The sequence below is a fragment of the Equus caballus genome, chromosome 14 (assembly GCF_041296265.1).
Source record: "Equus caballus isolate H_3958 breed thoroughbred chromosome 14, TB-T2T, whole genome shotgun sequence".
Lineage (NCBI taxonomy): Eukaryota > Metazoa > Chordata > Mammalia > Perissodactyla > Equidae > Equus > Equus caballus.
In genome coordinates, this window is record NC_091697.1 from 58281809 (window position 1) to 58295691 (window position 13883).

The following is a 13883-nucleotide window of genomic DNA, read 5'->3' on the forward strand; positions in this document are numbered from 1 at the left end:
GCACCTGTATCAAAATGATGCTCCATCTCAACACTCTGAAAATAGCTAGCAATCAACACAACAGTAGACCCCAGGAAAATGTCTGTTGAAGGTTTTGGGAAAATTAGTAATACATTCCTAAATCAAACTTCCACCTTTCAGCCTGAGATAAAATTAAAGCATCCTATTAAAATAAGTGTGTGGTTATCATATCCTCCCTTTGCTCTATTTCTGGTTTTTCTGTGTAGGTGTGAGGAAGATTTGCCCTGAGCTAACATCCATTGCCACCATCTTTTGTTGCTGAAGAAAGCTTAGTCCTGAGCTAACATCTGTGCTAATCTTCCCCAGTCTGTACGTGCAACGCCTCCACTGCATGACTGGTGAGTGGAGTAGGTCCGCGCCCAGGATCCGAACCCACGAACCTGGGCTGCCAAAGCGGAGCGCACGCAACTTTAACCACTCTGCCACAGGGCCGGCCCCTCTTTGCTCTACTTCTTATTCAGCAAAGGATTCACTGACAGAAAAGCCTACAAGATTACTACAGCAGCATTGCAAATGACAATTTCTACCATCATGTAACAAGTGAGTTATTATCCATCTTTGAGCCAAAACTATTACATTTCCCTGGACACTATTATCAAAAGATTACTTGGGGCAGGGGTGGGTACTCCAGGGGGAAGATATAGATCAAAAGAAGCTTATACAGCACTGATACAATCAAAATTTGTATAAACGAAGAAAAAGTTAATAAAGAACATTTCCAAAGAGCCTGAGATACATAAACAATTCAAACACAAAAATACTTACTGGCTTGTTCCAATACACTACGAAGTGGTGGCTCTACTCTAGCTAAGAGATCATCACACATCTCCAGAAATTTGCCTCTATGAAAAAAACAAAAATAGGTTAAATCATATTCCACTTTTACGTGACATAAATGGCTATAATCAAAACTACAGATAACAACAAGCATTGGCAAGTCTGAAGATAAATTAGATCCCTCACACATTCCTGGTGGGAATGTGAAATGGTGTGGCCAGTCTGGAAAAGTTGGCAACTCTTCAAGATGTTAAACGTAGTATTACCATGAGTTAGCATTCCACTTTAGGTATATATTCAAGAGAAACGAAAAGATGATCACACAAAAACTAACACATGCATGTTCACAGCAGTATTATTCAGAACAGCCAAAAAAGTGGAAAACACCCCTCATGTCCATCAAGTGTATTCGGCAATAAAAAGCAATGAACACAATAAAACACAAAAACGAATGATACATGTTACAATATAGATGAACTCTGAAAACATTATGTTAGGTGAAAGAAGCCAAACAAAAAAGAACACATATGACTCCGTTTAAATGAATGTTCAGAAGAGGTATATTCAGAGAAAGTAGATGAATGGCTGCCTAGGGCTAGGAGGAAGAAGAGATGGGAAAGACAGCTAATGGATACCGATTCTTTTTTTTTCCCTTTAAATTAATATACTTTATTTTTTACATCAATTTTAGGTTTACAGAGAAACAAATGGTAAGTATAGAGAATTCCCTCATATCCCTCACCACCTCCCCAGTTGCCCTATTAACATCTTGCATCAGAGTGATACGTTCCTACCAACTGATGAACCAACGGTGATACATATGATAGTATAAATTAGGGTTCTACAGGTTTGACAAATTTATAAGTATCCACCATTACAGTATCATACAGAATAGCTTCACTGCCCTAGAAATCCTGTGTTCCCCATAATCAATCCCCGCCTCCCCATGAACCCCTGCCAACCACTCATTTTTTTACTGTCTCCAGTTCTGCCTTTTCTAGAATGTCATATAGTTGGAATCATACAGTACACAGCCTTTTCAGATTGGTTTCTTTTGCTTAGAAATATGCATTTAAGGTTCCTCCATGTCTTTTCACAGCTTGATAGCTCATGTGGAGTTTCTTTATGAAGTGATTAAAATATTCTAAAATTGAGTTGGAGTGATGGTTGCACAATTCTGTGAATATACTAAAAACCACTGAATTACACACTTTAGAAATGTGACTTTTGGACCAGCCTCAGTATCCTAGCGGTTAAGTTCAGCAGGCTCTGCCATTGGCAGCCCGGGTTTGGTTCCCAGGCATGGACCTACACCACTCGTCTTTCAGTGCCCATGCTGTAGTGGCAGCTCAGATACAAAAAGAGGAAGATTGGCAACAGATGTTAGCTCAGGGCAACTCTTCCTCAGAGCGGAAAAAAAAAAAAACAAAAAAACACTGTTCACACGTGCCATTCCTTAAGAATCTATATGAGAATTTCCTTCCAACAACCAAAATGATGACATTACATTAACATACATTAGTGGTAACACAATGAGATACCACTTTATACCCAGTAGGATAGCAATAATCAAAAAACTTGAAAATAACAAGTGTTAGCAAGGAGGTGGAGAAACTGAAATCCTCGTACACTGCTGGTGAGAATGTAAAATGGCGCAACTGCTGAGGAAAACAGTTCGGTGATTCCTCAAAAAGCTAAACATAGAATCAACATATGACCCAGTAATTCCACTCCTAGGAATATATCTAAAAGAACTGAAAACAAGATAAACAAACACTTGTTCACAAATGTTCAAAGAAGCACTATTCACAACAGCTAAAAAGCAGAAACAACCCAAATGTCCATCAATTGATAAACGAATAAATAAAATGTGGTATATCCATACAAATGGAATATTATTTGCCATAAAAAGCAATGAAGTAGTAATACATGCTACAACATGGATGAACCTAGAAAACACTATGTTAAGTGAATGATGCCAGAGACAAAAGAACCAAATACATGGTGTAAGATTCATTTATATAAAATATCCAGAACAGGCAAATCCATAGGCATAAAAAGTAGACTGGCTGCCAGAGGTAAAGGAAAATGGGAAGTGACTGCTTAATGGGTACAAGGCTTTATTTTGGGGTGATAAAAATGTTTTGTCACTAGATAGAGGTGGTCACTACACAACACTGTCAATGTACTAAACACAACATAGTTGTTCACTTCAAAATAGTATTTATGTGAATTTTACCTCAAAAAAAGTTAATTAGAAGAAATGCTGTAATGTCAGAAACAATCTGGTTTCCTTAGTTGAAAAAAAAAAGATTGCTAGTGAGCACTGAAGACAAAATGAAGGCTATAAAATAGAGAACATAAGAGCTATGTGATCTGACAACATAAGGTACAACTGTTTAAAAAAAAAAAAAAACAGCACACAGGCTAACTATTTTCAGCTTCTAAAAAGTATTCAGTAGTCCTCCCTTATCCGCAGTTTTTTATTTACCATCCAGGGTCCAAAAATATTAAATGGAAAATTCCAGAAGTAAACAATTCGTAAGTTTTAAATTGCGCGCTGTTCTAAGTAGCCTACATGATGAGATCTTGTGCCATCCGCTCATCCCGCCCGAAATGTGAATCATCCCTTTGTCCAGCATGTCCATGCTGTATTGGCTGCCCGCCCTCAGTCACTTGGTAGCCATTCTGGGTTATCAGATCGACTGCAGACATATCACAGTATTTGTGTTCAAGTACTCCTTATTTTACTTAATAATGGCCCCAAAGTGCAAGAGTAGTGATGCTGGCAATTCAGATATACCAAAGAGAAGCTATGAAGTGCTTGCTTTAAGTGAAAAGGTGAAAAGTTCTTAACTCAACTTAATAAGGAAAGAAAAAAATCATATGCTGAGATTGCTAAGATCTACAGTAAGAACGAATCTTCCATCCGTGAAATTGTGAAGGAAAAAGAAATTCATGCTAGTTTTGCTGTTGCACCTCAAACATCTATGTATAGGAAAAAATATAGCATACATAGAGTTCAGTAATATCCATGGTTTCAGGCATCTACTGGGGAGTCTTAGAACGTATCCCCCCATGGATAAGGGAAGACTACTGTAAACCACTTACAAGTTATCTATTTGGCTCTTATAATCACATCACATTCCACTAACAATTTCTGAAACACATATTGATATGCTCCTACCAACCCCTTCCCCACTCCCCTAACACATACACACACAAAAAACTGCTGCTTAATAAAATGAAAACTATCACTTTCAAGTAGAGGGGAAAAGTGACTAGAAATTTAGTTACCAGACACAATAATCTAATCCTAGCAGATCAGAAGCAATTTCAATTTCATCTCAATTTTTCAAGGATAGCTCAGGCCACACTTCCCTAAACAAGCCATCAGTCTTGCCTGAATCCCATCAGTAGAGTTCAGATCCTAAAGAATATTTCACTTGCATCATCCAAGCAACCCAACCAAAACGGTAATATTCTGGGTGTTTCTGAGGATAGCCCTGAAATGTCAATTACCCAGAATTCTTGTAGCACTGCACAAAAGGAGCTGTTGTCCTCAAGTGATCCTAAACTACTCAAAAACACCAATTTCTGAATCAATGACTAAATCAAATTCAGTAGAGCTCTGCACTAAAGCACTCTGCCCTGATTTCATGAAAACTGATAACTTATGTATAATACATGCACAGAAAAAGAACTACCAACTTACTGGAATATTCAATTAATCAGAACCAAAACATTAGTCTACATTATTAGAATAACTAAACCCAACTTTCACATAAAAAGCAGGATCCTGAATGGCCCCTAATTTTTACGTACGGAACTGAAGTCATCATATAACCACCACGATGATTTCAAAAATTAGCTAGTTAAGACTAACACAAGCGAAGAAAAATCACAGTTCAGCTTAAATCACAGTTCAGTTTACCATCAAAATATTAATATGGTTACCTATTCATCGTTCCGGATACATCAACATCATTCATGAAACATTCAATGCTCAAAGGGAGGTCTGAAGCATTTGCACTCATCAATTTCTTGAGTTTCTCACACTCCTGAGACAGTCGTAATAATGCACGGATTTTTGACTTTATATCTAGCTTGTATTTCTTCCCAAATTCTTCACAGAAGTGATTTACTAACACCTCATCAAATTTTCTGCCTCCCAGTGTTGTGTCAAATGCAGTGGCCAGAACCTTAAAAAAAAGATAATTAATTCAAAAATTAACCAATCAACTTAAAATTTTATCATGATATATATTTAACTGGTTAATTTTAATAAGTGGGGAGTACATTAACATTGAAGCAAGGCAATGTGCATGTGTCATTTAATCATTGTTACAACTACTGTGAAAAGAAATGTTGTAATCCCTAATTTACAGATGATCCTACAAGCCTAGACAGATAGGTAATCTGCGGGTCACAAAGCTACTAAGTAGTAAAAGTGAAATTCAAAACCCAATCTCCTCATTCCAAAATCCACGCCCTCTCCATTACACCAATCTGACTCCAAACAGCAATTACATATCCAAGGCCAAACACACTAACATGTCATGTACACAGTTCTAGTCTCATCACTATCAGAAAACTGTGATAGTGACCAAAGGCCTCACTCACACTCTATGCAGTTTACTACCAAGAAAGATGCTAAAGCCTTAGCTCAGTAATTTGTTTCTATTTAACATAGAAGTCTAATTAGCTTGCCTTATCCATTTTCCAAATCTCTAGCAGATTAGAAGACAAACTAGATCTAACCAGATTCAATAACAAAAGACGGGCTAAACAAGGGATGACATCCTTACGAAGGAATAAAACGCCACAAAAACAATCACTTGAAGAATGTTAAATGTCATGGGGAAATTTTCTTAACATGTTAACTGAAGAAAAAGAAAACCAGGACACAGAACTGAATACAGCATAACTCCAATTCTGGTTTCTTAAAAGAATAGAATGAAATACACCCAACTGTTAAGAACAGTAAGGTTATATTTTTTCTTTACACATAAATGTTGTTTCCAAGTTTGGGGATATTTTTATAATGAGCATTTTTATAATTAAATTTTAATTATACTTGGAAAATTGACAGGTGAAGCTGACAGTGAAGGACAATTTAGGAAAAGAAAAGCAATGGTCACTAATGCACATCACTTTGACCCAAAGCCAAGGACAAATTATGGCCAGTATCTTCTGTTCAAAAAGGTGAAAGTATAGAATGGATTTTAGAAATAATCCTGTTAGTGATTAAAGTAAAGTTTAAACACAGAACTACACTTGGTCCATCATTTATATCTGTAAAAATCACAAATCTCTCATTTCACAACCATCCCAAAGATTTGCCTTCTTATTAAAAAAAAAAAACAAGCAAAACCTGGAAACAGCATAAATCAGAATATAAAGTGGAAGCAAGCCTACTTTTCAAAGAAACAAGACTGTAACAAATGGAGTCTTAAAATGCTCTCCAAATCTAACAAATACTTGTTTTGGGATAGATAATCCACTCCCACCAATCCCCAAATTGGGGACAGAAAGCCAATTTAGGGCCTGGCACCAAGAACCTTGATACAGGACCCAAATAATTAAAGCAAATACCAAAAAAATCCTTGGTTCTTAAGCAAATCCTAGATAAAATCACCTAGCTAGAGAATTGATTTTATATCCCGTTTTGCAACCAGCATAAACCAGCAAATTCAACTGTGACCATGATCATCCTTCTGGCCCCCCCCGCCTTTAACACTGTTAGACTTCTGTGTGTATAAAACTGCTTTCTCCAGATCACTAGCTTTCCAGAAATCTAGAATATCACTCCTAGCCTGATTTCTTTTGGCCATTCAAGTTCTAGTCCCTCCACTCCTTTAACAGAATAATCAAAACCTTGAGATCAAGAAGAGAACACCTTTACCATCTCCTGAATCCTCAGTGTAAAATATACCAACGGACTACACGTTAAAGAATCCTAATAAGCCTGCAAAGTAAGTACTATTTTCCCCACATTATAAAATAAGAAAAATAAGGCTCAAGAATCTTAAGAGCTTTTTCCTTAAGATCTATGCTCTTTGCTTCAAACCATGCCAACTCTTGATACATTATTTTGGGATTACAACTTCCACCCCATCCCTAAATACCTAGTTTCTAGTTCAGATGGGAAGTTTCCATTAGTGAAACAAAATTCTTTAACCAATTATTTAACTTCTCTCTCATAAATTCCTAATTACCATTCACTTGTAATACAGTCTTTCAGAGAAAATACACTTACTTTAAGTTTTCCTCTATTAAATGCACATACAGAAACTTGATAGGAAGAATGTCCCATATCTACAAAAACTACATTTCTTGGTTTCTCTTCTAGGGCAGGAAGATCTTGCTTATAGATTCCATATGCTAGAGCAACTACATAAGAAAAAAAATTAAATTCACCATAATATCATCATTTAAGCAGTAAACTTAAAATCCATTTAAATAGGAAAAAGATTTGGTATATAATAAATGGGGCTGCATAAATGTTATGCTTTTAGAAAGACTCAAATTCTTTATAAGCACTGCATAATTCATTCATGAAGAACATTAACTTCCGAGAGTTAAATGGTGACATTCTCTTTGGCTACCTTAATGTTTCCAATTTCCAATTCCAATAACTTGGGCAATTTTTTCCCAAACCACTTCCCCCATTTTTCCAAACTCGTTTTCCCAGATTTCTTCTACCTTGTTCCATCTCAAACATTCCCACATATCTGGTCCCTGAGATGTTTACATCCCATTCCTCTGGCTGCACACCCACAAGTCCAAGAAAGACCAATCTTTAAACCAAAGCACTACTCCGAACACACAATAAATGTGTTCTTTTCCAAACAAACGTGATTAAATATCAGTAAGTGCTATGAAGATACAAAGTACTGTCAGATCAATTCTTCATATGTGACAGACTATCCAAAAACACTCTGACACATAGGTGGTAAGCACTCCAAGCAAAATAAAGAAGAAACTCTAGGGTTTTAAGACTTCACAACCTTCAAGTTTAAGCAAAAATTTTAGTTAATAGTCCCTCTTTACCTGCAGTAGTTTCATTCATTAATCGCAGGCAATTGAGACCAGCAATCTGTGTTGCATCCATCACTGATCGTCTTTCTGCATCAGTATAGAAGCAAGGAACCTACAAAAAACATAAAAGTTTACCATCTTAGAGATTTCCTCATTTAAAACGCATCTGCCAAAAAAGTTAGTAAAATCCAGAAAAACCCTCAAATACCTACAGCAGTTTATTCTGTGTATCATCAAGGAAGTATTTCAACCCAGTAGGGAAAAGTCAGAATATTCAGTAAGTGGTAGTGGGACAAATGAACAGTCATACAGGAAAAAAATCAAGTTGCATCCCTACTGCACATCTTATACCAAAATACATTTCAAATCAGATTTAAATGTTAAAAAAAAGAAGTCATGGGGCCAGTCCCGTGGCCAAGTGGTTGGGTTCGCAGGCTCCGCTTCAGCAGCCCAGGGTTCCCCCAGTTTGGCTCCTGGGCGAGGAGCTAGCACCGCTCATCAGGCCATGCAAGGGCGGCATCCCACGTAGCACAACTCGAAGGACCTGCAACTAGAATATACAGCTATGTACTGGGGGGCTGTGGGGAGAAGAAGAGGGAAAAAGAAAAAATCATGAGCACCAGAATGAAAGGAAATCTTTACTAAAAGAGTAAGAAGGGATTTTCTAAATATAACACAAAACTCAGTAGAAAAAAAAGGGGAGGAGAGAGATTAACAAATTTGACTCATAAAAAATTTCTAATGACCAAATGGGGAAAAATACTGGCAACTCATGTCATAAAAGGGCAAAGAGCTAATCTCTCTAACATGTTAAGAACTATAAATCAAAAGGAAGACCAGAAACTCAATAAAAGGAGCAAAGGATAGGAGTATTTTAACAGAAAGGGAAACACAAAAAGATTCTTAAATGAAAAAACGTTCAACCTCACCTAAAAGAGTAAAATATTAAAATCACATACACTTTGATAGCATAATTCACCTATTAGAATTAGCTAATACATATGCTGGGCTGGTGAGGCTGTGGTCAAACAAGCCCTCTCATACATTGCTGGGGAAAGTGTAAATTAGTACAAATTTTTTAAAAGGCAATTAAACAACAGCCGTTAAAATTACAAATACAGGGCCAGCCCGGGGGCGCAGAGGTTAACTTCGCACGTTCCGCTTCTCGGCGGCCTGGGGTTCGCTGGTTCGGATCCCGGGTGCGGACAAGGCACCACTTGGCACGCCATGCTGTGGGAGGCATCCCACATATAAAGTAGAGGAAGATGGGTACGGATGTTAGCTCAGGGCCAGTCTTCCTCAGCAAAAAGAGGAGGATTGGCAGTAGTTAACTCAGGGCTAAGCTTCCTTTAAAATAAAAATTTACAAATACACATCTCCTTCGTCCCGGCAATTACACTTCTGGAAATTTAGCCTATAAATCCTACGAACTTATCACAAATAAGAGCAAAATGCTATTTGTTCAAGTTTACTCATTATTGCATTCTTTTTTCTTTTTCCTTCTTCTTCTTCTCCTTCTCTCCAAAGGCCCCCAGTACATAGTTGTATATTCTAGTCGTAGGTGCTTCTGGTTGTGCTATGTGGGACACTGCCTCAGCATGGCTTGATGAGCGGTGCCATGTCCGTGACCAGGATCCAAACTGGGGAAACCCCGGGCCACTGAAGCAGAGCGCACAAACTGAACCACTCAGCCACAGGGCTGGCCCCTCATTGCAGTATTCTTTACAATTAAAAAAAAATGGAAGCAACCTGAATGTCAAAAAAAGGGACTGGTTAAACACATTACTTACAAGCATAACTAGAGTACTCTACAGACACTATAAGGAATGAAGTACTTCTTTACTGCTACAGAACAAATACAAGATAAATTATCCAAAGTTTGTTAAAAGAAAAATGAAAGTAAAAAAGGGCCTATACAGGGGCTGGCCCCGTGGCCGAGTGGTTAAGTTCGCACGCTCCGCTGCAGGCGGCCCAGTGTTTCGTTGGTTCGAATCCTGGACGCGGACATGGCACTGCTCATCAAACCACGCTGAGGCAGCGTCCCACATGCCACAACTAGAAGGACCCACAACAAAGAATATACAACTATGTACTGGGGGGCTTTGGGGAGAAAAAGGAAAAAAACAAAACCTTTAAAAAAAAAAAAGGGCCTATACATATTTGCTTGGGTACATAAAAACCTCTGGAAAGATGTGTAACAAAGCAGTAAAACCAGTAACCTCTGGGAAGGAAAAACTACTTACGAGGTAGCAGAAGGTGCTGCAGCTTCCCATACCTTCTTTTACAGTTTTGATTTTTTAATACTGGGACTATTACTACCTTCCCCAAGAAATAAAGTTTGTTTTAACAATAATCAACTTATAAACACAGCAAAATACACCCAGGCTCTATTTACACAGCAATCAGATATACCATAGAACCAAGAGCGAGAGCAGTGACTGTGCAGAAGAGAGTTCACAGAGGCCACAGACCGCTATTCTTAGAAAGGCCCAATGGCAAGGTTGCCCCTTTCCTGGAATCTAGGAACTTGAATGATAAACAGTTCCCTAAATTGACAGAAAAATTTCCCTAAATGATAAGAGTGGCTCACTGTGCCTAAACTGTTTGTACAATATAGTCTATGCTGCTTACTTACCTTCCTTCTGGGAGTCTGGAATTCTGGTACCTGATAGGCACAGGGTGCCTAGATGACAGACCCCCAACAGAAACTCTGGATTCCTGCGCTCAGGCAGAACTTCCCTGGGTGTGACATTTCACACATGTTGTCACTCTTGTTGCGGGAGGAATTAAGTGCATCCAGTCTGACTCCACTGGAAGGTGATTCTTGGAAGTTTGTGCCTGGTTTCCTCCAGACAGTGCCCATTACCTTTTCCCTTTATTGATTTTGCTTTGTATCCTTTCAGTGTAATAAATCTTAGCCATGAGTATGGCTATATGCTAAGTTCTGTGAATTCTCCTAGCAAATCATCAAAACTCAGTGTTGTCCTGAGAACCCTCAACAAATGACTTAATCCATCACCTTTTAACTTGATTCCAAAAGCTGGAAAGGCCACTCAAGCATCCACCCACTTAACATAAATTTTACTTCTACACAAGCATACTTCAGGATCAAAGTTAGGGCACCAGATGGAGGAAAAGAGAAGAAATATAGGAGACCAAAAGAGCTGGGAAAAGGCAGAAAGCATCTAAGAAATATGGTGCCTGTACTGAATCTGAGCTCTTTAAGGAAAGTAGCATTTCTGTTCTTCAAATCCTCAAAATGCAGTACATAGCCATAACCTACTTCTTCCTGACAAAACTGAGTTCCACTTTACTAGATAACCAAGAACCAAGGAATCCACGAGACAACAGACTGTGCAGTACAAAAGCCACCTAACAGTCCTTGCTCTGCTGATCAATGCACCAACATTAAGACAAAAGAGGCCATAAAACTAAAATATCAGACAACAACTGCAGAATGAGGAGACTCAGTGGCAAAGCCAATACAAGCTCGCAAATTTCAACTGTCCCTAAGGACTCCATCATACTACAAGCAAAAAGCTACAAACAGCCAGGCTTCCATCTAAATAGGGATATGGAAAAGACAAGATGAAGTCTACTGCTGCCTTGCCTTTAGTGCTAGATAGATAAGAGACAGCAAAGATATACAGAGATAGAAATGGAGAAAAAGACAGCATTTCTAATCGACGGTATTCAACAAACAAGTGCCTACTGTGTGCCAGGCACTATACTGGGTGCCAAAATGAATCCAGGAAGAAGTGGGATTTGAAATAAGCCTTTAAATAGGCAGAATAACAGAGAAGGACTAAGCAAAAACGAGTAGGCAGAAAATATTCAAGAAAATGAAGACCAGTTTGATAAATTCTTTAAATAACCATTACAACCTAAGGCAAAAAGAAATTTTATTTGCAATTAACAGCTATCTTCTCTCTGCTTCTTCATGCAAGTTCCCTATAATGCGTAGAGATCAAACTCACCGAAACAACACAGTCCACAACAGGCTTCTTAAGAACACTTTCCGCGGTCTCCTTCAGTTTGGACAAAAGCATGGCAGTCACTTGCTCCATGGTAAAATTCCGCTCTTCCTCCATATATTTCACCTGCAATAAAACAACAAAAGGATCTAGACTTAATATTCCTTCTTCATAAACAAAGCCTAAAATGACATCATCAGTGGACCATTATCTCAAGAGGAAATTGAAGAAAGCTAGTTTTGGAAGCAAAAATAACTCGAAGGTCACTTTTAGCTGGTCAAACATGCTATCTAGAGATGAGGACCACTAGGTAAACAAAATGTTGTAACCACCAACAAAACTTGAGACAATTACCTGTGCAGGAGCAAACTGGTGCAGCTCACCATGACCGATATTACCCCTCCATAAAGGGGTCTGGTGGTAGAAACTATTTCACCATCTGACTTACCATATGTGTTTTACTTTGTTTACCGTGTTGACTTTATCATCTCCCTAATTAGGATCCAATCTAACCTGAGGACATGGTTTTTGTCAGATCTGTTCAGTGCCATAAGCCTCAACACCTAGGACAGACCTGACACAATAAACGCTTGTTGAATTTAAGAATAAATGATGAACAAAGCTTCGAGATAGCCTACCCTGGATAAAAGTCTGCAACTTAGACAACAAGAGTTACAAACTTCATATGCTGAAAGACTGTCTAGGATCAGCCCCATCCCCAATTACAATCCAGACCAGAAAATGTCACTCTTTTTTTTAGCTGCTCCAGTTCAGCTTGAACAACACCTTCTCCTCAACACCTCACTCCTCAGCCCAACCATAATTTGCTCTGGTTTAGAATCTAAGTTTCTCACTTCACTGCATGATAAAGATGGGAAAATATCCCTCCTGGTGAGCCTCTTTCTAAGCTACCTCTTCTTCCCTGCTATTTGCTAAATTCTGAGTCAATTCCTCCAACCTTGTTCCCTAGTCTCTTTGTCACTTGGCTCTTGCAATGCTTATGACTAAATCTGCCCATCCCACTTATTTCTTAATCATAAGTATCCCTCATTTCCTCACCTCCCTTTTTTACCTTTGTCCCTCCCCTGCACTCTTGATTTATCCATTACTAGACCATTCAAACTGTTCTGAGATAATTGCCACAGATATCATAAGTAAATCCAGTGATCATTCTTCAGTTATCCGAATTCTTCACTTCTAAGTTCAAGTGAATTCTCAGCTACAATGGCACAAGTGACTATCTTTTTCTCACAATTATCATCATCTCTTGAACTTTGAGTCTGTTCCCATGATCGTTATTTCTCCAACTGGGGTGTCTCAAACACCAAATCTCCCCTCTCTATACTCAGTTGCCCAGAGAGCTCAACCACCCTTTTCTGGTTTCCTCTTACCACCTCTGAGTGCAAGAGAGGCAGATGTGTCCATCCTGCCCAGCGCCAGTATCTCACTTCTTTCATATGATCAGTCCACTACATGCTTCACAAAGAGACTCTTCCAGATGTCCCAAAGATAGCAAAGACCAAACTCCCTTTGCCCCCCGAAAGAATATCTCTTTCCAACCTAAGTCCTACTGTCAAGGTATGACCATATATCCGCTAGTGACTTTAAAATGTTGACTTCTTTGCCTGATCTTCCAGAAGTCATTCACTAAAATTATACCAGAAAGACTGCTGCATCAGTAAACAAGACAAGCAGCAACGACAGTCTTAACTTTAAACATCACTACCCACTTGTCCAATCCATGTTAGCAGTGCCACCTACAACTCCCAATCAAAATCCAGATCATTCAAAATATGCCAAATGTTCTTTACCCTCAAAAGCTTTTCCTAAGGATTTGTAACCATTTTCATTACAACTTGAAATCAGAATGGTCCTGATATATAGTGACCTGATAAAATAAATACTACAGTATCTTGAGAACCTTACCTTTATACCTGTTAATCCAGTGGGCAACTGCACGATATCATATGCAAGGTTTGGCTTTTCTGCCTCCACAAACGGATCAGAGAATGCTCGGCCATGGAATCTTTTAAATCCTTGGACTGTGTTCTTTGCATTGGAAATTACCTA

At 38.5% G+C, this 13883-nt stretch overlaps 1 protein-coding gene across 3 annotated transcripts in view; it reads right to left on the reverse strand.

Annotated features, from left to right (window-relative positions):
- HSPA4 (heat shock protein family A (Hsp70) member 4) overlaps window positions 1-13883 on the reverse strand; it is a 41721-nt gene that overhangs the window by 14856 nt on the left and 12982 nt on the right. For all 3 annotated transcript variants that reach the window (XM_001918224.6, XM_023617698.2, XM_070234343.1), the window contains 6 exons: window positions 13740-13880; window positions 11817-11939; window positions 7852-7951; window positions 7058-7191; window positions 4756-5000; window positions 787-863 (listed from right to left, as the gene is read on the reverse strand). In XM_001918224.6, the coding sequence (XP_001918259.2) occupies window positions 787-863; window positions 4756-5000; window positions 7058-7191; window positions 7852-7951; window positions 11817-11939; window positions 13740-13880 (820 nt within the window). The remainder of the gene's footprint in view (window positions 1-786; window positions 864-4755; window positions 5001-7057; window positions 7192-7851; window positions 7952-11816; window positions 11940-13739; window positions 13881-13883) is intronic.